Genomic DNA, 24433 nt, shown 5'->3' with positions numbered 1-24433 from the left:
GCGGCCCCGGGGGCCGCAGCGCCGCGCTCGGGGTGCGTCCGCCCGGCAGGGGGGTCTCTGGCTCGCGGCATGAAGAGACGTCTGAAAGCAGAGGCAGAGAACGGGCCCGGGCTTCCCTGTTCTGACCCCGCACCAAAAAAAAAAAAAAAAAAAAAAGATTCTGCTGAAGAACACCAGCCGCCTCTCCTGGTTTTATGCAAGCTTCCCGCATTTCCAAAACAAGCATTTATCCTTTCCTTTTCGAGGCCTTTCCTCCAAGAGATGTTCCCAGACTATGGACAGAACCATTTTTTTTTTCATCAGTCACAACACAAGCTCTTGAAGTTGGTGTGTTCACAACTGCCCTGTCAAAATTCAGCTTTGGTTTTACTTCCTGAGACTTTTCCTGAGCTGTCAGCAGGACTGCTGTTCAGGAACCTGYAGTCCTCCCAGGCCACCTTGGCAGACCTAGCAAAACCATTACCGAAGCTGTTGGGTCATCCGTACAAACAGAGTAGCCATAGGTCAGAACAATTTTGTCAGGATAGATCTACCAAGCACTTGATCTTGCTGCCCTGGGCAGACCACTGAACTGTTACCATCACCACTTCCATTTATCATCTCATACATGTATCAAATTCCAAAATTCAAATGTTGCCACTCTCTTGTTCTTCCTTGTGCAATACCAGGAGTTGGATGGCCTACATATAAAAAAATATATAAATCAGTGCACATCAGTATGCCATCTCACTGTGAGAGTGACAGAGCACTGGCACAGGTTGCCCAGAGAGGTTGTGGAGTCTCCTTCTCTGGAGATATTCAAGGCCTGCCTGGATGCAACCCTGTCTAACATGCTCTAGGAGACCCTGCTTGAGCAGGGAGGTTGGACTAGATGATCTCCAGAGGTCCCTTCCAACCTTACTGATTCTATGATCAGTATAAATCAGTTATATTAACTTGTTAATTCTAATGAACAGGAATTGAACAAAGCTTCCACTAACAAACTCCCCAAATTCTTAACTTCTGTGTTAGTGTCACATGGAGAGTATAGATAACCGAACAGTAGCATAGGTCACAAAAGATGTACTATGAGCGAGTCTGGCAGGGGATTGTTTTGAGATTTTGACTGTTTAACTGGATGTTTGTTTGTTTGTGTTTTTTTTTTTTTTTTTTTTTTTTTAGCCAGCCTATCAAAATTTGAGGCAGAAAGTGGACAACTTTGTATCTACTCATCTGGACAAACAAGAATGGAATCCAACAATGAACAAAAACCAGTTACGAAATGGGCTGAGACAAAGCGTGATTCAGTAAGTAAGCAACATTCTATAAACTAATAGTGATACTATTTGACAAATAATAAATCAATTATATATATCACYTAGGCAGATAAGAATTTGCATAGTTGAATTTCTCACAACACTTCTTACTGTGCTCTCCTGAAGTTCATTATAACAACAGATGCAGTCTTAACCCTCATTTGAAATGCTTGTATTACTGCTTTACCTGAAACTTACAGTTTTCATGAATTGGATAGTGTAGCACTTGCACACTATCCAGTCAAGTTTTTGTCATGAATCACCAATGCTGCCTGCTAGCAAAACTGTACCTCATGTGCTCAGCTGAATGGCCTTGTCTTTTTTTTCAGAAAAAAAAGAGCTTATCTCACTTAAAGAAAAATTCCTGAAGATTCCAAAACTTGCTTAAGGAGACCTCCAGCCACTAGCAGGCAGCAATCAAACTGGGCTATCCTGATCTCAGGCAGCAAGGGATAGCTTTTGTACAGCTGTTTAAGATACTACACTTCCAGCATGACTGGAAAGCCAGCTTGAACTGGTGCTGTGCCAGCAAGAACTAAAAGTCATAGGTAAAAACATTAGAGTAAAGCTGGGGAAGAGGGGCAGTAGGGAACTTGATAATAGCACTTATGTGCATAAGTTATTAGAATGTCTTGCACAGCAGATAAAAATGTATTTCAAAGCACTCAATAGAACTGCAAATTAAGAGCATGTAGTATTAGTTCCAGGGTTTAATCTGTAACCTGAGGAGGAGGTGTCTGCTGGAAGAACAGAATTTACTGTCTTGTATTGAAGTTCTTGAAATGTCTTGGTCACTTGATGCTTCTTCTTTCATGTCATGTTACTCTACAACTAGAATGAAATGGCAGTTGAAAAATTTTGTACCATAGAGCCTGTAATTAAACAAACAAAATGCTCATTTCAGGTAGGCTGTTAGTACAAGGAGTGGTCACCCAGTATGGGGGACTTTGAAGAGTCCATCTTGCAGTGGTAGCTGAAGGACTGAGCAATGAAGTGTGTCAAGATGTGTACGTGGATAACTGGCCTTTGCCTGGATGCACATCTACACGTGCTGTTACTTGGAGTGGACGTGGTRTGGAATGACCATGCACACAGTCACTTACCAGCATTCATGCCCTTATTAGTCTTGTGGCTACTCTTCCAAATGCTAGGCAATGTCTCCATTTCCTGTCCCCTGCTTTCTTGCAGACATGACTTAAGCCTGCTAGACTGCCTGTGGCCCATAATCCAGGAGTCTGACGCAGCCCCTGAAGCAATAAGTCACTTCAGTTACTAGTGCTGAGTTCCAGAAACTTTGCTGTGTGCTACATGTGCTTGTTTTCTTAATTAATACCCATGTGTCTAGACTACAAGTTAAAAGGCATGAGCGACAGTAATGTTATTAGGGGGAAGGCCTTTTCTCCCTTGAGTCAGCCCCAAAAAAGACTGTGTTCTCACCTGCCCTCCTACTCAGAATAGTTTGTTTCTCTTGTTTGTGCTCAAGTGTGTTTGCTTTCATGTTGACCTCATTTCTGCCTGAGCCCTGTTAAAGTGGCTCTTGTCCAACATGTCATTTAAGTACCTGGGAGACCAGATGTCAGTTGTTAATTCTATAGGGAGAACTGAAAGGGAGTTGGGGGAATAGGTGATTGAAACAACTCCCTGTTAAGGATCTACTGAGTGGGCTGAGTTCTCACCATGTTAATGCTAATTGCAGTTGACAGGAGGGCCCTGGAGAATTCCTGGAGGAGATTGGGGAGAAGTTGTTCAGAGGAGCTGAATGACTCCTTTGTCTTTGTCCAAGGTCAGGAATGCTGGAAGCTGGAGTGGACAGAATTATTTCTCAGGTGGTGGATCCAAAACTAAACCACATCTTCAGGCCCCAGATAGAGAAGGCGATTCATGAGTTTTTGGCTGCACAAAAGAAGGAGGAAAGTGTGCCAGCTCCTCCACCAGAGCCTGAGAATAAGGATCCTCCTGCTCCATCTCAGGATGCATCCTAAAGGTCTTGTATCTATGCACTTACTACTTATAGTTTTCATGTACTTCATCTTTGTAGTTTGTGTAATGTAAGATAGAAAAGGCATTGTATTCCTCCTGGCTTGACAGGGAGGACACTTTGATCATCAGCATGTTGTCAGTGTCAGAAGTCATCTGAGCTGCTTCCACTTAAGTGTCTGCTAAAAATATTTTGGGATTGAAGACATGGGCATGATGTAAAACAGCTATCAAGGAACACTGTGGACTCTGCCAGTGCTGGTTTTGGATCAGGTCAAAAGGCCTTTTATTCCTGTAAAAGCAGGTTCCAGCAGTGATGAACATAAAATTGGCTGGGTAGCTTTCAGAACAATGTCAAATGGATTAAAAATAAATATATAGCCTGTACTGAAATGCAGCTGAAAGTGGAGTGGTGAAAAGTTATCATGCCTTAGCATTGAAAGTTTTAGTTATCTCTTCYTTAGAACACGAACTGGAGTGTTGAATTGTTAGTGACTAAAATATTCACTGCTAGGCTAATGTCCCTGGGAGTGAATAACTGTTTCACTGCAAATTGACTGGTTTAAATAGAACAACCTATATCTTTTCAGCTGAAAGGACTGAGGGTGCCTTTGTTGGAAACAAGTTCATTCTGGCTTTTGTGATTAAAATAACTCAAGGGGCCTCATGGGGCTGTAATGGCTACTGTGTCTTAATACAAATGACTGTACCCCATCTCTGCCAAGGCCCTGTATATTAATGTTGATTTGACTATTGAGGCATGTGTGTGCATTATTAAAGAACCACAGTCTTGATAGAAAATTTGAATCTGCCACTTTCCTGGTGAATTTGAAACTGCAGTGCATGAAAAGAAGTTGTGAATTGTTCTCTCTGCTAGTGCTTTCTGAAAGCAAAAATTTTCTCACAGTCTACAGCTGTTTATTAAGGAGGTAGTAAGTAACTGACTGTAGCTGTTCTTATGCTTGGACTGTTACAGCAATTAGCATGATTTTTTTAACTTAACTAATTTAGCCTGTCTAATTTAGTCCTTAATGCTTTGCTACACCTTTGCATTCACCTTGTTCAAATAGTTTTAAAGTCCATTAGAACTTGCAGTTAAATGCAGCTGTTAGTTAATATAGTCTGATATATTCTCTATTCAGATGCATTTACTCTTGAAGATATACCATCCTGTAAACTCTCTTTTCTCTTGCAGTGAGTTCCTGAGCCTAAGCAGCTACAGTTGCAAAATACACACCCTGTTAGATTGGCAATGGATTATTTATTCCGTTTGGTACAGGATTGCTGTCTGCTTTGTCAGATCTATGGGAAAGCATCAGTGAAATTCATAAAATTCACATGCACCTGGAATCCTGCACGTGGAGGGACAGCCTAAACATGAAGATACTTTTCCTATTTTTTAAGAGAGGTAGAGAGCAGCATGTATTCTTAATTGTGCCTTCAGGCAAGGGAGTGGGAAGAAAAAGAGAATCATCATGTTTGGAGGGAGTRGGGAAGTGGTTTGAGATGATATGGACTTGGAAGCAGGAAGTTTTGGGGGAAGGGGTAGTCTCTTGAAGACTATGCAAGAGTCGTGAGACTTACTTTGATATAGGCCAGATGAGAGGAAGCATCGTGCCTCTGCTGTATAATGCAGCATTGAGTATTAGGTGCCAAGTTAGCTGCAATGCATTGCACTGCCTGCTTTAGAAATTCATTTCTTCTTTAAAACTGGAAAGAACACTTCAGGGTCAATTATCCAGATAAGTTTCTGTTGCATTGCAGGAAAATGTTTACAGTTAGCTATGACTATAGCTCATTTAATTCTTATTTCCCAAGTGACTCTGAGAAGCAAAGGGCACCAGAGCAGGTGATCAGTTTCAAACTTGTCTCTTTCAACTTGAAAGACTGCTTTCCTGTGAAATTTCTCAGGTGCCTGGTGGAAACTGCCCTATGCTTTCAGCTTGAATGCATGCAGTGTCCTCTGGATGACCATCAAGTAGAGAATGTGATCAAGTATTCTGCCAGCAAGTGTCCAGACCTTTTGCAATAAAAAGACTTCAAAAAGCATTTCTGACTTCTAGCTTTTTCAGATTTCTTTCTTTTTCTTTCTTTCCCTTTTTTTTTTAATATAAAAAAAGCTCAAAAACATCCAGGAGTCTCAATTCCTGGAACCCTGATTAAACTAGATTAATCCAGCTCTGACAACACAGGGTTTTTAGTAGGAGGTCATTAAGTAAAATGGATATCACTGCTCCTCTCCAAGAATTGAATTGACCTTATACTGGGTAAGATGCAAATGATATGTTAAGTCCTGAGTGTATTTCAGTCTAATGCTCTTGATAGTGAAGGCATGCTCAGCTTTGTAAAAACAATGCACTTCTGGCTATAGGCTAAAGCTATTTTATTTTTTTCTTTCCAGATCACAGCCTTTTAAGACGCTAATAACTGCATATGTCATTGAATAACACTTCAGCATTGTTTGAATCCTTGCTATTAATGGGCTACATATCTCAACTACAGCCTTATCCGTAGAGCTTGTATGTGAACAGAGACAAGTCCAGCTTGACTCCATTGCCTTTCAAAAAACAGGTAGTTTGCAGGGAATGCTGTGATGTAACCTTGTACCTATATGCTTAGTTATTTTGCTTAGTACATCTTCTRTGCAGAGGTGGAGATGAAAAAACATTTGAAATACAGTGCTGTAAGCTCTTGACAAGAGACCTCCACTAATTTCATCATTGCAGTAGGTTTGCAGTCTGCCCAGTACTGTATAGTCTTACTGATACATGATTTTTTTTCCATCAATATTATCATCCCATTTAAGTGTTCCTCCTTAATTGTGCTTAGAATGGGAACTTTAATATCTGTACCTTTTAATGATAGCTSAATTGGCCACAACCTTCCCAAAATTGTTTGGGAATGCATTTCAGAATAATCTGTTTTTTGTGACTTGACTCTCAGCTGTTTATATAAAGTCTGTGTTCCCACTATAAAACAGGACAAGGAGTGTATGTGAGGAAAGGGCTCTCTTCTGCATGTTGATTTGGTGGTTAGAGACTGCTCTCCAATAGTAGGTATTTTTCCTTAAGGTCTTAAGAGCAACTCTTGGCAGGAAAAAGTTCATCCTGGTAGGGTGTCTTGACCACTTTTTGAAACTTAGCCATTTATGCGGGAAGGGAAAAAAAAGTTAGAGGCTAGAAAGAAAGCAAGTGGAAAGGGGCCTAGCTCTGCCTAAACAAAGCCTGGATTACAATAGTAGCAGTTAGGGAATAGGGACCATGTTCAGTCTTAAGATTAGTAAGTAAGTAGACCTTGAATTGCTGCAATGAGGAGGGAAGCCCATGTTTCCTACTTCTGGGCAAGTGCCTTAGTTGCTATATGAAGCAGATTATTTCAAAGGTTTTTCACTGTTTGTTTGCTTCTCAGATGGGGAGCTGTGTTAAACTCAGAACACTTAACACTGTGTCCACTGCACTGTATTTGTAGGGCTACGCTTTTAGTTGTATAGGTGAATGCACAGTGCATGACTGCAAGTATGAGAACTTTCAGATCAGAACTGAGGTACCTAATGAGATCAGGCAGCTGCTCCACTTTTTTTTAGAACTTCAGGGCTCTAAAGTCCTTTTTTGGATCAGATTCTTGGAATTAACAAACCTTGGAAAGATGCCTTACCTTTGAGGGGACACTGAGAAAAAACACCAAGCTCTCATCATGAGAAGGAATTGGTAGGTAATGTCCTTTGATATAAACATTAGCCCTTGGCAATTGTTGGAGGCAGGATTCCAGTCTTAATAGCTCCACGATATTATAGAAATCATCATGACAGAACATCATAACTTTTGGATACAAAACAGTGCTGCAGTACCTGCAGTAAAAGTGAAATTGTTCCCTTTTTAGTAGGATGCCAGACAAATTAACATATCAGCCAGTTTAAATCACTGTGCTGAATATGTTAAATAGTCAAAACTGCAATAATGCATGTGTGTAGGAGGAAGTGAAGTGAGCATCTCTCACAGTTAGTGGTTGAGATGATACTGCTAATGGTCCCTAGCTCCCTGGCCTGCCACGTACAATTTGACCATTGCATCATCTGACTTTTACCAGATAACAGTGCTGAACTTTTTCAAGGAACAAGCAGAAACAGCAAGAGTGTGGCAACTTTGACAGGTTTAAGACACTTGAGTAATTCAAGAAGTAATTAGATGCCTTTGTGGTGCTGAAGGAGCTGGACAGTACCTTAGGAGGATGAGTCTCTGTGATTCAGACAGGCCTTTTCTTTCCCATAGTGCTTCTTAGATTCAAGTTGACTGTTCCTGTTTCCTAGACAGTCATTTAATACCTCAAATATGCTTTCTCAGATGATTACATTAATACCTTTAATTGGTTTCAGGAAATTGCAGCATTTCTTCATCYGATACATTAATAACATGAAGGAACTTTAAAGATTTTCTTCCTTCTTGGCTTTCGCCTGTTCTGACCACATGTATTTGCTTCTGCCGAGTCACAAGAGACCAGCTGCAGTTTAAAGAAAATATGCAGGGAGTTTGAGCTGTATTCTTGGAAAACCAGCCTTGCCACTCAGTGGCAGCTCTGCCCTATGGAAATACCAGATTCCAAAGCTTGTGGGAACCAGTCTGGCTCAGTAGGTAGGTACTAGATTGGGAACAAGGAAGTATAAGATGTCTGTTGGGTCCTGCTAGGCAACAGTCATGGCCAGTTGTTTCACCTGTTGCCTACCTGCAAAACAAAGATAACTATGCCCTCTTACATAAGTCCTGGGGTGGGGAGGAACTCAAGATACCATACTTAAGGCCCAATATAATAAAAATACAAAAAGAAAGGAACTATGYGATGGGAGCCTGAGACAACTGAGAGGCAAACTAGAAAATAAAGCATATGTAGTCTCTCTTGCCTCTCTAATTTGTAGTCCCACTAATTAAGCTAGATGAAAACTTCAGTTTGAACAGGCTTAAGAATTCCTTCCCCATTTTCTGAAACGCTTTTGATAGTTCCTAGTTCACTCATACTGCCTTAGAAGCAAACCAGCATGGGCAGGATGTATATACTTACAATACACATGTATATACATACACACACCTGTATGTATAGTGTAATTGTTACGCCACATAATGAGAGGCAAAAAGAGAAATATCTTAGAGATCAGTGTGAGTCAAGCTGCAGGATCTGAATTCCTCAGCACTCCTTAGCTTCCAAGCTTTTAAGCCACTTGAAACATGCCAAATGGAGTTCAGCTATGTGTCTTAACCTAAATGTGACAGTCAATGCCCTTTTCTAGTTGGAAGCTTTCTATTCTGAAATTCAGTGATGCCTCGTGTACAGGGACATTCAGTTCAGAAGACAACTTTCCTCCCATGCCCCCAATAAAGGGAAATTGTAGTTTAACATTCTTGAGAAAACTAGTTAAGAACCTGCAGGACAAAAAACCCTGCAACATTAACTTACAGCTGTTTTCAAATCTGCAGTTACCAAAAGCTGAATTATTTTTTCAAATCCATCCCATTCCAAGATTTCCTTTCTCCATAACTTTTTTGGAAAATTTAAGCTCTAAAGTCGGAGGCAGGCACATGAATCAAAGATGAAACTAAAATGAACATGAAACTACTTTTGACTCTACTCAAGATTTCTTTTTGAGGCCTCAAAATTCCTTCATAGCTTTGTGTCTTAATATGTCATCTATAAATTAAACCCTAGTAATTCTCCCAAAGATAATGAGTTCCCTAATTCACTAGCACTTATGAGATCATCTTGGCRTATAGAAAAAGAAGTTGGTACAAGAATTTATACTACAGCCTTTCTGTGTTTATTGGTATACATTCATTCAGTATATGTATATATTAGTAAGCTGTGGTATATTATATAAGTTTTAATGATTAGGCATTACAGCTGAAATCCTATGGAATCTTCTTGAAATCCACATCCTGCAGGCCAGACTAGGGTTTTGGTTATGCCTTTGTAAAATTGTGACTCCAAAATTAGAAGCAGATACAGAGTGAGCAATGAAACCCAGTTACTCAACCCCTATAAAAGAAAAAAGATCCCAAGCCTATCTAGGAGGATTGCATTACTGATTACATTACTGTCAGTCATCCCTGTTCTGTATCAATCACAGCCAAGTGGCATATCAGACAGTGCTATCGTTTGGCTCTTAAAGGAATTGCCACACATCCCATATGACTAAAATACAGTAAAGCAAAAAATGCCCTGATCTTAAGGGAGGGTAGGTTTATAACCTACATATCTGAGTCCCAACATGACAATAAATGCCATTGTCTTTGACTCTGGCTACCCTAAAATTCCACTGGACATGCACTGCTTGAAGTGTTCATAGCCATTGAACTCCAGTGCTCCTTAATCAGCAAATACAAGTGTAAGTGGGTTTTCTGAGAAAACAAATTAAATTCTAAAGTTTTGCTAGTAGATACATGTTGCGATAAAAGACAGAAAAATAAGTGCAGTAACAACATAAAGAATAATCAGATTTGTTCATCCATTGCTGAACTGAGAAGGCTTTTGTAGCTGTGATGAGAGCTCTTATACTATGCAGGGATATCTCAGCTTAGCTGTTACTTACAGCACTGCAGAAGTTTTCTTACTTTCCCCATTATCTATTTTCCCCTCTCCCATGTCAAAATCTGAACTGCAATCTTACAGAAGTTAGGATTTTTCCCTTTCTTTTCAGAAAAACCTGACAGCAAATGTCAATTGCCTTTTCGCTGTTACTCCCGAGAAGTGTACATGCAATGCGTACCGCAGAACACACAAAGCAATCTATGCAGAATCACAATGATATTTTTAACTGGAGTTGTGACACAGTAACTATGCACGTGCAGGCCCTGCTGTAGACTTGCTTTCATTGCAGCAATATAAAGAGGGTCAGCGGTAAAAGTGGCATTTGTTTTTTTAATGGAGGAAAAGGAGGAGGGAAGCAGTGTTAACYTATGTCACCTTTTCCACAGGACAGCGTTTTTAAGATAAAACACATACTTAGAAGAAGATGATGGCATCAGATCACTCTAGGCAACATCAGTAAAGCCGGTAGGAGAGATCAATAACTCTAGTGACAAACCAGATCGCTCGTCTCCACATTAAGTCTTCAGCTGTTTTGCAGAGCAGATGAGCAATGCACAACACAGCCAAGCATACTGTTCTAGGTTGTTCTTAGCCTCCTCTGGGCACACTGGCTAACCACTCTGTGCAGGAGTGTAGTGGGAATGCTAAGCAATCCTGGAGGGAATCTTTTCAAAAGCAGTTATTGAATCAATTAATTTGACCCTGTGCATCTTTTCTCCTAAAAGAAAGGATGATTAGCCCAGTTGGTTAGAGCATGGTGCTGCTAATGCCAAGGTCATGGGTTCAGTCCCTGTTATGGGCTACACTGAGGGTTGGACTAGATGATCTCCAGAGGTCCCTTCCAACCTTACCAGTCTATGAATCTATGATTATAATCACAAACTCACTGTCATTTACAGGAACTTAGGAAAGGGATATCTGAATTCCATMTGGTCAGTTGCTAGCATTTAAGCAGTTGTCTTGAAGCAGCAGCAAGAAAAATGGTATCTTAACAAACATAGCAGAGTAATCTCAATGCCAGGAACGTGAGGCAGCTCACTGGTTCAAGGGAAGATATTCCTTGGAACATTCATCTTCCTTTGCATAGCACAAAGCAGTTTGAAACACACCACAAACTTCACATTCGTTAATTAACACTTTCTCTAATGACTTTGTGGCATAATCAAAGCCATCTTTATAATCAGTCTGATTTATCCCTAGAGCACAGACAGTCTCTGCAGAACTTTCTTCTCCACCCCTCACAATCAGTCTGCTCAGTCATGGTGCAAATATGCCTGTTTTCAAACCCAGGCCTCTCTGCTGACAGCAGTGAACAGTACTGCAGCTAATTAGGGGTAGTCAACATGAGTCTGTGTAGCTGATCTCAGGTTCTGCATTTGAATAATGAAGAGTTTGAGAACTGAATTTAAATTATATTAATGCAAACCCTAGCACCTRGTCTCAGAGGAACTTCTTTCTATTTAACTTGAGACAAGTTACCAACAAACCAAGACAATCACCACAGTTACTGAACACCTTAACAGGACCACACTTTCACCTGAGCCTGGAGCATTTGCAAAGTAGGCTCTTCAGCAACTGATGCATTGCTACAAAACACCAGGGCCTGCACAGCATCAATTAACACATCTGAATAGACAAGCAGTAACTTCAGAAATCTTGATAACGTGGCTGCTTGTGATTTCCAGTCCATAACCTTCAGTTAAAGTAGGCTCATTTAGTTCAGGCTCACTACTAYAGCAGCCTTTTGCATTAATTTAATCGAATTTAACCTAATCAGTTAAAGGGATAACTCACCAGCAGTCAGTGATGCTGCTAAGGASGTACCAAAAATACAAAAGTCTCCTACTTTAGGAGTCCTTACCACTTTTCCATTCTCATCAGCTGTTTTACTAGTATCTGGTCCATGGGCAAGTCAGACACTGATTCAGTAGATTTCACCAAAATTGCCATTATATATTTAGCCTCTGTCTAAACCAGCCAGTATTTTTCCAGGGACACTTATTTCATTTTTAACCACATCCCATTCAAGAATTAGTACTGTGCATTGTTCTGGAAAAGCTGAATCCAACTTAAGTCTTCAGATCTATCTCCGAATAACTAACTACAGGCAGGTTTGTTAAACAGATCCCAGTGACCAAACACCTAAATCCAAACATTTCAAAAAGGGAGGACAGATGAGAAAGAGTAAGATGTTGCTTCTTCTGTTGCTTTCCTCACTGGTACACAGGCCTTGCTCACCTCTAATATATTTCCACATCATGGTGATGTAATTTCAAGTTTAAAACTTACTACAAATTTCACAACCAGACAAGGTTTGAATCTTGATACAAAATGACTGAGATGCCTGGAATCAGACTGCAGGCTAGTCAACAAAACCTCTCTCTGGGAAAGGGAAATAATCACGACTGCCTGGAGACAGATCTGAAGCATAACTCCGAGTCCTTGGCACAAGGAAGATCAAACTTAGAGGACTTATCAGGGTAGTGGATCAAATTATCCAGCACCTTCAAACACTTAGCTAGCCATTGCCCAAGTAGGCTGAAACCACACTGAAATCAATATAGTTCTAGGATCTCAAACTCAAACCATTTCCAGCTCTACTTCCTCTTCTGTTTTTAGGACTAGCATGACTACTTTTAATGAGACACAGCCAACATGCCCGGAAGAGAGCTATTTCAATGTATCATTCTGATTTCAGCCAGAAGATGATGAATGGGTAGGGGTAGACATGACTTAATAGAGCATTTTCCTCTCTTCTCACCATCTCAATAGAAAGAGCAAGAGCAGCACACATTGTCACAGTACTATATGCCATCTGCTTCAAACATGCTACTAAAACAGTGACTCGGAATACCATCAGAATTTTATAACAACAAATTCTCTTTCAGCAAATGGGGTCTAGCTATAATCACAGCTCTGGACCCTGTTGTCAGTTTTTTGCCAGTCTCAGTCACTGGAGACAAGGTTCCRTACAGCTCTTTCTCCCAAGAGGATGTCATAAGCTTGCCATATGCATTGCTTTTCTGCCATGTGTTTAGTTCCTGTTTCATGCCCACAGAGAACTACAGTAGTTAACCCTTTCATAGTATTTTCCTACTTATATTTTATTGAAAAATATATTTTACAAGCTTCCCTAAAAACAGGTGAGCTTAGTTTGTTGTGATCAATCAGGGCCTCTCACATCCACAAACTCCAAACCTTCATGAATGTCAAGGATTCCTTGCTCCCTTTCCTGAAGTCTTCTTCCTTTCCAGAAAAGCTCAGTGCAGTGCAGCCATTCTGAATCTGTCCATAAGAGGGAGATAAACTATTGCTTCATTTTTCAGTCTTGATGCTACCTTAGAAAAAACAAGCAAATACAGAATTCCAAAGTCTTTGCTGACTCCTAAGTGAATCAACTCAACAAGGTGTGGAAGACGTTCTCACAAAACTTCCATGAACTCTGACTATACTTGTCTAATACAAATCACATGAGAAATTAAAATATTCACTAAGAGGTTTAGTAGTGGAAGACTTATATAAATTATGTTCATGGCAAGCTACGGAAAGAAAGTGAACAGTCCAAGCGATCATGGACAAAAACACAGATTTAGGATGTGAAACTGTGCATAAACACTAAGCTTCCCCAATAATCTGGGCTGGCATGAACACAGTGAGGCTAAAGTATTAGTGGTAACCCCTGGGGCCCCTGAGGTTAGTGCCATGAGATCGTATCAGAATCATTGCTTTAGTTCTTGCATTTTTTGTAATTCAAGTTCYTAGCCCACATCATTGCTAAGTCAGACTCAAAAACATGACTGGGCAAACCAGCACAGCAATAACTACCCTAGTGTAGACATCGTCAGAAGCCTCAGTGTGTAGAAATGTGCTACCTTAGCACATCAAACTGGGAGCTGGTTCCACAGAAAATTCTCTCCAGCACTGAGACAACCCTGAGGAAGGACACCACAGCAAAACACAACAAATCCAACCCTTATGTCCAAGGTAGATGAGTTCAAGGACCTTGTATTTTGCTGATTTCATCTTGCCTTTTGCACTGATACCTTTATGGCACATRACTGTTCCCTTGAGGGAAAAAAATAGGAAAAAAAAAAAAAAAAGAAAATATCCAACCCAGCTCTGCTCCTGGTTCTACAGCAAATCCACATAAGGACAGAAGCCTGCAGTTGGCAGAGCTGGGGCCTTCGGGAAGTCCAAGCAGCTTCAGATAGTAAATATATCCATTTTGGAAGGGATTTGTGACAGAAATGTAAAACCATGACATCCATGAGTTTCATATTTCATTGCAACTCTGCAGAAGAGAGATAAAATAATCCTGCTTCACAGCATACTTATAAAATTTCAGATTTTCTGCAAAGGGGTAACAAAAAGGAAAACCAGCTATAGAACTCCCTCCTCAGTGTTCCTTGTGAAACACCACCACATTTAACTACTTCCTGGATCTTCAGGTAACAATATTCACCTCCACTGCATCATCCTGTTGTGACTCAGTTCTCCAATTAAGTTATTTCCAACTTCTTCCATTAAAAAAAAAGAAAAAAACAAAGATTGCTAGGCCAAGCCAACCAGACTCAAAGATCCTTCCTTCTTCCTTCTTGAACGCTAACCTGAACTCCCTGCCTCCCACTTTGCAGCAGCAGAGAGCCATGCCAACGCAATGCCTTCCGAGCAAACCCACGGAAAAGCCCATCCGAGGCTTACCTTGCCTCCACAAGGTGCCCCAGCCGCCAGCCCCACGCACACTGCCCTTCCCAGCTTGCCAGGCCCCAGGTGAAGGAGGTCTTCAGCTGTGATTCACCCCACCTGCACCTGGGCTCTGCCGTCCCCCCTCCCGCGGGGAGGCCCCGCTGCGTCTTCCGCAGATGGCAGGGACCAGCTACCTCCAAGCCCATCTGAACAACCGTTCTGCAAGCTGTTTTTTTTTTTTTCCCCCACAGGGAAGCGTGAATATAGCCATATTCTGATGCACCCTTCCCGAAACGAGGCAGATAAGAGGGATTCGGACRCTGCTGATGCCACGTGCGGTAGCCGACGGCACCCGCCCACCCCGAGTCTGCCACCGCTCCCCCAAACATCTTCCCCGCTTCCCAGGGGGATGCCAGCCACGTGACGGTGCCCACCGGAGGAGGTCTGCTGTCCAGCCCCCGCGCGCGCACGGCTCTCTTGGACACATCTTTGTCCCTCCTCTGGGCCATCGCTCTAGGGAGGGGGTTGCTGTGGCAACGGCACGCGTTATTTAACCGTTATTTAACCCATCACGCCCTCCCCCCCACCTCTCCCACCCCCTGCCGCTGCCGACGTGCGCGAGCGAGGGTACAACTTTTACGAGGGTGGGTTCTTTTTCAYGCGCTGGATTTATGGGAAGTCCCCGACTGCCTGTCCTTGACAGCTGGCTCACGAAACGRCTAGTTTGGAAAACAGAGCCCCGAGGCAGAAAGTGATATTTCTTTTATGGCTCCTGTACCCAGAGATCGCCGTCAGCAAAGGGAAGGGAAAACAGGTGAAAAAGCATTTTGTAGAAAGGACAATCCCAAGGCTTTTTTCCTCATAATTGAAGAGATGAGGGATTTTTTTTTTTTTTTTTTTTGCCACGCAATCACATTTTTGAATGTGATTGCTTTACCCCTGCAAAACGCTGTTAATTTGCCACTTGCCCCCTGCAGATAGATGCTACAGGGCTCCCGCGGAGCGGCTGGCACCCCGCAGCTCATCGACTGCGGGCTGAAACATGGGTCTGTCGCTCCAGAGCGCGGCCCTCCTGGAGCTAGCGTGCATTTTGGTTGGAAAGTACAACGTTTGGTTAGGAGACTCGCTGACTCTCAAATCAAATTCATTCACAGATCAGCTATTTTGGGAAGCCAGTCTCCTCAGCAGAAAACAGAAAGCAAAGGCTTGGTGTGTAAACATCACCCTGTTCCCAGTCGGTTAAGCTGAGTTCTTACAGGTTTTGCATCGCCGAGAACAAAGATCTTCCTGTCAGGGTTTCATTAGGGGCACTGGTGCTGACGTGCAGATCAGGCCAGTCCCACGTCCCTGCTGAGGCCTCGGCGTCCTGTAGAGCTGTCTGAAGTAAATTATAGTGGGAATTTGTGTGTGAAAACAAAGAAAGTGCATGAATGAAGTTCTGCCAAGTATGGAAGAGCCATCTTCAAACTGCGGTGTCCTCAGCCGCAAGGGCTATCAAGGCTGCGTCATGACAGAGAGCACATTGAAGCCTATATGAGGTGCCAGAAAGCTCCTAAAAAGAGGCATTTCTCAGGAGATTTCTTGGCCACTTCTGCAGACACAAGAAATTCAGGGGCGCATGCAGACATTTGTGTATGTTTTGAATTAAATATTTGGTCCTTCTTCAGTTTGTCTATCATTAGCAAAAACCCATTTTAGAGAAGTGCTTGCTGTTTCAAAGCCAGGAAAGTCTTCCAAGCTCATAATAAAGAAACATGGCCCTATAGGACTTCCTGAAGAAGACTATTCCAAGTCTAAGGACRAGTCTGAATTTTGAATTTGATTATCTGTCATCTCACTATTGGAAGCATTCAAAAGATGATTAGCTGCCTTGAACTTTAGTTTTATCAGAGCAGATGAAAACTTTCCAATCTGCCCTCTCAAGCTTAGCACCTTCCAGTATGCCTCAGTGAAAAATCTCTCACACCCAGAAGAACAGTTTTACTCTGGAGAGAGGCTTCAGGATTTGGATGAGAACAGATCTGAAAATCAGTAGAAGCAAGGATGGCAGAACCTGCCTTCTCCTTACTAGTTAGAATCCAGTTGTGAAGAAAATTTTGTATTTTTTATATATGTAACATATATCTCATCCTTTGCCTCTCTAATGATATTCTACTGGACTGCAAAAGAGTGAAATCAAAAGGGTTAATGAACTAATGAAGCTGGATGAAGCAATGGCAAAACTTAAGATACTGGCCTGAAGAACACCAAGGCACTGGAAGTTATTGGAAGCTAATCAATGGGGAGTATTTGCAGCCAAACCAGCAGTTTAAACTCTTGCAAGCATTAACCCAGGGCAGTTGCAATATGAGATCTCATCCAAGAGAAATAAAGGCATGAAAATCATGTTCTTGGGGACTAGAAAAGTGTTCCAAAAGAAACAAGTCTACAAGATACTGGCTCATAATAATAATTAAATCATTCCCACTGAAGAGCAGCTTAGTGATATATATATATATAAAAGAATTGGTCAAAATCCCAGCATTTTAATTAGAAATGACTGGAAAGCTTTTTACTAGTTTCAATGCAGGGAAGAGAACCCAAATGAGCACAGACACCTCTAAGCTAGGTCCTTCAATAGGAAGTCTGAGGAATATTAGAAAGAGACTTAAACGCAAAAATTGAAATTGTCTGTGCTGCAGCAGCGACAAGCCTGTAACCAGTCATGTTCACATCAGCACCTTCTACTAGCACTTGTCTCACTCCGCTAAATAACATATTACTATGGCAAGCACTTAACRTATCATCCTCAAGATCTGAACTATATGCATACAAAAATAAGAGGCAATCCTAAATGGGAATAAAGTTTCAGAAGGCCTTAAAAGATCTAGGAATTCTAAACATTTTATTAGGTGAAATAACAGTTCTGCAGTAAAAATAGCTTTGGGTTTCGGTATTAAAGCTTATTTTTCCACATTGCTTTGAACTTTCAAGTTTTTAGAGTTCAGCCTGCAATGTGCTTTGTGTCATCAGGCAGGGAATAAGTTTGTAAAGCATTATTTGCCTCTTCTGCAGAATAGAGGAGTCCTTCCATCAGCCACGCCATCTTATTTCTAGCTGAGGATGGTATAAAGTGCAAAAGAAGAACAATATCTAAGTAAGGGGACTCTAACCAATCAAAAAGCAAATTATGACAGTTCAGTGCTTGGTAACACCTTCACCTTTCCCAGATGTCAGAGGGTAGTCTATTTTTACTGAAAAAAAAAATGATGGAAACTAGGGCTTATTTGGATATTTGCAGCAGAAAGTAATTTAAAGTGATTTGAGTTTTGAAAAGGAAATTTGGGTTTGGAGGTAACTGGGTGCTGGGTCTATTTTTCTGGAATAAGGGGACAGGCCACTTCACATCTTGGTGCAGAATCAGCCTCTTGACTGGAATTCGTGTCAGTCACTTTTTAATACACGTAATATTTACTTTTTTCACTCTCTGAGCCTAAGCATTTAATAAGCTTTAATTTTAGGCTTTGGCACAGGACAAAATGAAAGTGACACAGGCTCACTTTCTCCTTTTGGACACATCAGGATTCACTTTTTTTTTCAAGCTGTTTTTCTCTGCTCCATATGAATGATTCCTCAGTATAAACAGGAGCTCCAACCATCCCCCAACTACATTAATTCCTTGTTCTCCTTCCATCCCAGTGTAGCCCTAGTTTTGGCTGCCTCTCTGCCGCCACTGTCCTTCCATTTGCAGTTGGTAACTATCATTGCTGACCTAATCTAGCTCAGGTTTATTCATCCRTTGGCTTCATTATTCCTGCTTGGACCTCATGGATCAACCATGGCTAAAACTTTTCTCTGAGCGTCTGCTGAGTGCACCAGGTCTGCTAGTGCAGACGCACATTAGCTCCATGTGGCAGAAGCACTCGATCCATTGTAATATTGAGTTTCATCACGTGGCTTTCAGCTATGTGACCCAGAATATTTGACCTGATGTCAGAAGGGGCCTAGGCCCATTGAGATATTTCCCTCAGACACTCTGCCCTCCTTCTACCAAAGGAATCCGATCCAGCAACAGGAAAGAGTGAGAATTTTCAGCTGTCCCCATCCCATGTGAAAYACTCAGGGAAGGACTTACTCTGTGCTAAATATGCCTAATGTAAGGTTTCTCTGACCCATTTGCTTTCTCCTCCTTTCTACTATAGGTGCTAATTGTGCACTGATTTCTATTGGTTGGATGAGATTTTGTGATAAATTAATTTTTCTCACCTACACCACGTACTTTTCCCTTTTCACAGTATCTTTTGCTTCCAACACCCTACGTGCACTCCAGGCTTGCAAAGTGCTAAGCAGCTGATAACCCTGCTCTCCACGAAAATCAAGGCTAGCCAAAGACATTCAGTATCTTGCAGAATCAAACTCTACGTTTGTGGAGTTTACTTCATCCTTTTCTGAAATCCAGACACCTCYTGGAGCAGAGAATAGCAGACATTTAGCAGAAATAAACCACAACACTTTAGGAGGGAGCATGAACAAAAGTTGCAGCAACATGGAATAACAAAAAAAAAAGGAGTAATATCCCAACACATGCAATTTAGGCTATGGAATCTTAATTGTTTTAACACATTGGCACCTCAGTTGTACAATCCATCAGAAATGCAGGCTCTCCCACAGTAGACTGTGTTAGCTCACAGGCATCACTAAGTAGTTCAAAGGCTTGTTAGCTTCAACAAACCAATAACCTCTAAAAAGCTACCTCAGTCCTTCACCACTGTAAGAGCCACCACTCAGTTATTCTGCTTCCTACAGCAGCCAGTTTTCTGTGGGACCCTCCTGTCTTAGCATTAGCTAGGCCTCTACCTGTTTAACTTTCACTTTACTGTACTGCAAAGACCAAAGTGTGAAATAGAGAGATTATTCCAGATATCAAAAATCAGAGCAGTTGGGACTTGATTCCTCCACTCCCATATCTATTATTCTTCTCATTCCTAACTCTACTGACTGCAAAATGCAAGGTCCAGGACTCAACTGGCTCTAGGAGAGGCAACAATTACCTATTTCCTTGCCATCTGCAAATTTCAAATAGGAGTTTATTTTAATGTCCAAAGGACCTTGAAAATAAACAAAGGTATCAGGGTACAGAATTGTTATTTAAACACTAGTGTACAAAAAAAAGGACTAGTTTTAAACTTTACTGACTAAGATGACAAAATCTCTCTCAAAATTACATGTGCAAAGACATGCCTGGATTCTGCAAAGAGCCACCCTCAAATGGGCTTTTGCCCCTAAATGGTACACATTTCACAGACCTCTGTCCTACCTCCCCAGAGTCAACTGTGCAGGGACACGTCTTGGTCAAGGTGAGTGGGACTATGCTGTAGATGTAGATGATCCAAAACATTCTCTCACAGCTGATGGAATTGTAATTTTTTGGGTCTTTACAATATTGCAGGTGGGAGTGTCAGCTAGTAATCATTTGAACTGACTCACGTGTCCACACAGGATCTAGAAATCATGCTTCATTAGGTAAGACGTATACAGAGGAAGAGCACAGCCTCAGCACTGAGGATGGAGTCAGGATCTCTGCTGCTCTCATTTTGGCTCCAGCTGGGATTCTGTGCTTGGTTTTGGGTAATCTTTTTAAACCTTTTGTACCCATTTTCCCAGTTTATGGAATGGGGGAGCAGCAACAACCTCCCTCAAACCGGTTTTGTGAGAATAAGATTTGAAGTATGTTTTGAACCTTAAGAAATAGTCTCAACACACACCCAAGATCATCACACTTGCTTTAAACTGAATGCAGTAATGAGATATGTGCAACCGTAGAGTCATTTGCAAAGTCTAGACAATAAACACATCAATCAAGGCTGCTTCCTCAGGCAGACATCTAAATAAATGTTAATGACATGATTTATAAAACACCCCAACCCATGGGGGCTGCAGTACTAAAAAGTAATAGCAGCAGCTAGAACAGACTGTCCGTTAAAAAACAAAATAGAACATTGAAAAGCCAAAAAAGAAAGCAACAGTTTGTGAATTTCAGAGCTCTGAGAAACACTGTACCTTTGAGCCAGGCTTTTGTTCAAATGAAGCTTTTTTTTTTTTTCTTTCAGACCTCCCTTACTTTCACTGCCTGCTTTATCATTCATGCTTTTCACTTGTCACGTACCCAGATGCTACAAGAATGGGCAGACTATGGGCCTAACTGAAGTCTACTGACATCAAAAGACTCCCATTGACTTTAACAGACACTGGAGCTAACCCTCTATAAATCACTGAAAGTCAGTGATTAAACAGACAGTCCCTTCTGAATAGTGGAGAGACTAATAAAACGCCCCCGAAATTTACTTCCTATATTAAGTCCAAACATGCATGCTTTGAGGCAATTCTGCAACCTGTCTGCTTTACCTCATAATTTCCCTGCTGAAGGTATTTCAAAGAGAAGGAGAAATAGTTTCTCATTGAGCCAGGACAGTACCTTCATAATTGCACTCCTACTTGGGGAGTTATAGCAGCCTTGCTGTATTTCCCGTGCACGGGCCCAGTGGCTCCCAGAGGCAGAGCTGGGCCCATGCCTGCACCGATGCCAACAGCTGCATTCCCATCCAGGAGTTCCCCAAATCCTGATGTGGACCACAGAGCGAGGGTATCTGGAAGCTGACAGATGACATTAAGTAATCGGTGGTTGAGGTTCATTTGAGGTCTGTGACACACCCTCTGAATCCTGAACTGACTTCGTTAATTTAAGTAACTAATTGACTGGTGGAGTCCTCGCAAGCATTCCCGGTGCACTGTCGTGGAATACCCCCTGCTGCGCCTAGGAGCCTGGCAGCCGTGCCCGTGAAGTCGGAGAGCCTTCACAGCGTGCTTCTCACCTGGGTGCCTTAGCTAATTTTCACAGCTGCATAAAGAACAACGCTGACGCATGCCCCATCTTCGAGGGGTTGAAATGTGACTAAAGCCGTACCTCGCAGTGCACGCTGCGTGCGTATTTGACCATGTCATCTGCCTGAAAAGTGATTGCCCTGCTGTAGTCCACCCTGAGTCAGTTGAGACAACCATCTTTCATTTATCTGTTAGCATCTTCTACCCACTCGCCGGCTCCTTCTGCACAAAATGGCACTGGGCTGACAGGTTTGATGATACGCAGATGATATTTGGCCTTGACTCTTGACCCTCCTAAAGACACATATCTTCAGGAAATCTTATGCCATGCAAAGGSGAAATGTTCAGCTCACTAAGGGGACACACAACTACTCCTAACCCTAGGCCATTTGACATTTATTTTTTTTTATACTTACAGCTAAAGCATTTGGAAAACAAAGGAAAACATTTATGAACACTAATAAATATATAATATCTCAAAGACCTTTTTTAAGGGAAAAAAATACAAAATGACGTGATCAAAAAAGGCAAGGAAAAGCATTCCAAAAAAATTTTTGTTCAGAATTTTCTAAACTTGGTAATGAAAGTCAGCATTACTGTCAATAAAACATACTAAAACATTGAAATTTGTTTTTTTTTCTCTAGTCACTTGTTAGATAAAGGTATTTTAGAATTTTCATAAACTATTATTTTTAATTGTCCTCTCCTGGGATTTTGCACAGTGGTTTGCACATTATTTTCAGCAAGAGCTTTTGGAAGYTCCACCAAGTCATGATGAGAGCTTTGGGAGGCCTTTTACCACCTGCTAATAGACAGCCATTGCTTGAAAATAGAGACATTAAGCTGTATATTCATTGGAGAACAAGAGTTTGGCACTTTTATAAATCACTCGTGTCCACAATCAATTTCCCACCCATGTAAAACCAGCTCGAGCCCCATATGCAGGATCTATACTAGTAAATAACTATAACCAGTAAATAACAAAAGGCACTGGTTCTCATCACTAGCATGGTTTCGGGCGTAGTTCTGGCCTGGGCCAACTAACGCTTTCCCAGACTGTGCCCAAGCACAGTTCAGGAGTTATCACAGACTGAAAACCCTTCCCAAAGAGCAGCTTGGATGAGGCCACACCATTTTGGAGGATGGAAGAATTACAATTTTATAGATGCAGTTTGTGCTCTGTGCTTTGCCACATCCATTTCCATCTGGAAATTATCCCTGGTCTGTATTACTCACTAGTAGAGAACTGGCCTAAAAATATATTTTTAAAGYGAGATGCAATGAGTAGATACCATTGGGGAAGACAAAATAATAGTAAAAGAGTGTAGCTCAAATACACTCCTATGACTGTCCTGAAAACCCAGGGAAGTAAGGGTCATACAGGTAAAGAAGGAGCTGTCAAAAGAAAGCTGCTCTAGGTATATAGTTTCCATCCCACAGAGTACTGAGCCTCAGCAAATGCAGACCAGGAGGGAAGGACAAGCTTGGAGTGGAAGAAAACGTCACTACAAGTTTTTCAGAGAGATTTTAAACAATGAAGGTTCATAAATGCTGAAATATCATTCTTATAAAATACCTGCCCACATCCCTTGTGAAGAGAGCAGTGGATAAACAATTGCTGTTAAGTTTAGAACAATTCAGAGATGAGATCAGGAGTGTTAGCATGCTTTGCACAGCTTCGAGCTAAGTTCTTCAGGCTGCGAGGAGTCTCCCAGTCAAACCCCAGAGCCTGGCAGCCCCTTCAAAGTCACCAAATTGTGTTACGCTGGCTGGGGAAGTGTGTACTTGGTGCACCTGCCTCTTGGCATTTCTCCACTACCAGATCAGTCCTTTGGGTCCCTTGGCAAGTGGGAGAATAAGCAGCAGCCCCATGGCTGTTGGCTTTTTCTGCTAGGACAGTTCCCAAACATCCCTAGGATCAGGGAAACTCCAATCCCCTCTTAGCTACAGCAAGCGAAAGCTCAGTTTTCTTTGTTCATTTCTGTTGCACCCTGTCTTGCTACAAAAGACATTTTTTGCAAGCTCTACAACATGTAACACTAATACTAGAAAACACAGTCTGCGTGTTAGTACAAATTCAGTCCTCAGCATGGCCGGCAATAATTCCTTGGGTTTGCACTAAGCTTTTACATTTCACAGTTACATTTGGTTTGCAAAGAGGGAAGGGGAAAAGCCAGATTCTAGCACTGGGGTCAGATTCTGTCCAGGATGAATCAGCAACGTCCCCACTACGGAAGGGGAGACAAAGACCAGTTCGACAGGAGAGGACAGGACTTACCATCCACAGTAAGTTTTCTTTTCTTGAAAGCATTTCCCCCAGCTGTTAAATTTAGCAAAATGTCCCACATACATTTTTCTGCCTTTCTCCAACATCTGAAATGTTGGCCTTAGCTGAGAGTGCCCTTTAAAAAGTATTRCTAGGACAACCATAGTTTTCCATAAAGTCTAACTGATGTACCMTACTGGGCATTTACCTCAGCAAAAGACAAACCCTAAGAATAGCACCAGCTCTGTCCAGTAACTACTTTTGCACCTTGGCCAGGCCAGGTACTGGCCCGCTAACTCTGAAAACCCCCACTGTATGCCCCAGCCAGTGAAAACTGGCACCAGTTTTAATCTTCTCCGTTCTGATGCCTTTGCTGAGTTTTCACCATTTGCAGCAGCTGCTGCCCCGCCGTTACTAGGTCCCCGACTCAGCAATGTCTCCCAAGGTCCCTCTCCTGCCCTCGCTCCGTCTGAGCAACCCGAAATGCTTCCTCTCTGTCACAGTCTTGACATACCTCTAGATGGCTGTCCAGCCTGTTGCATGGCAGCGAGAACGAAAGAGAGCCCAGACACTGTGACGGGGATATAAGAGATTAGGAAGATATTAGATTTCAGTCTTCCAGACATTCGTACGAAGCTGCTTCTTCCGCTTTAACTACTTTCCTTTTAATTTTTCAATAAGCCAAGAGCTGTGTCCAGACTGTGACCAATATGCTACTGCATATATTTAATGCAGTGGTTTAGAAAGAAGCTGCGTTTTTAGCTGAGCTACACAG

At 41.9% G+C, this 24433-nt stretch overlaps 2 protein-coding genes across 6 annotated transcripts in view; one reads left to right on the top strand and one right to left on the bottom strand.

The window, feature by feature from the left end:
- The window catches only part of BOD1 (biorientation of chromosomes in cell division 1), a 6840-nt gene extending 1519 nt beyond the window's left edge, over positions 1–5321 (top strand). Inside the window, exons 3-5 of the mRNA XM_085298027.1 lie at positions 1162–1286; positions 3079–3279; positions 4468–5321. Of these exons, the coding sequence (XP_085154153.1) occupies positions 1162–1286; positions 3079–3277 (324 nt within the window). The 3' untranslated portion in view covers positions 3278–3279; positions 4468–5321. The remainder of the gene's footprint in view (positions 1–1161; positions 1287–3078; positions 3280–4467) is intronic.
- LOC146599723 (uncharacterized) overlaps positions 1–24433 on the bottom strand; it is a 231684-nt gene that overhangs the window by 73953 nt on the left and 133298 nt on the right. The gene's annotated exons all lie outside the window — the stretch shown is intronic.

Source organism: Rhea americana, unplaced genomic scaffold (assembly GCF_003343005.1).
Source record: "Rhea americana isolate MKP2758 unplaced genomic scaffold, rheAme1 scaffold_135, whole genome shotgun sequence".
Classification (NCBI taxonomy): Eukaryota; Metazoa; Chordata; class Aves; order Rheiformes; family Rheidae; genus Rhea; species Rhea americana.
The sequence above is the reverse complement of the archived record's forward strand: the minus strand, read 5'-3'. Positions and strand labels throughout refer to the sequence as shown.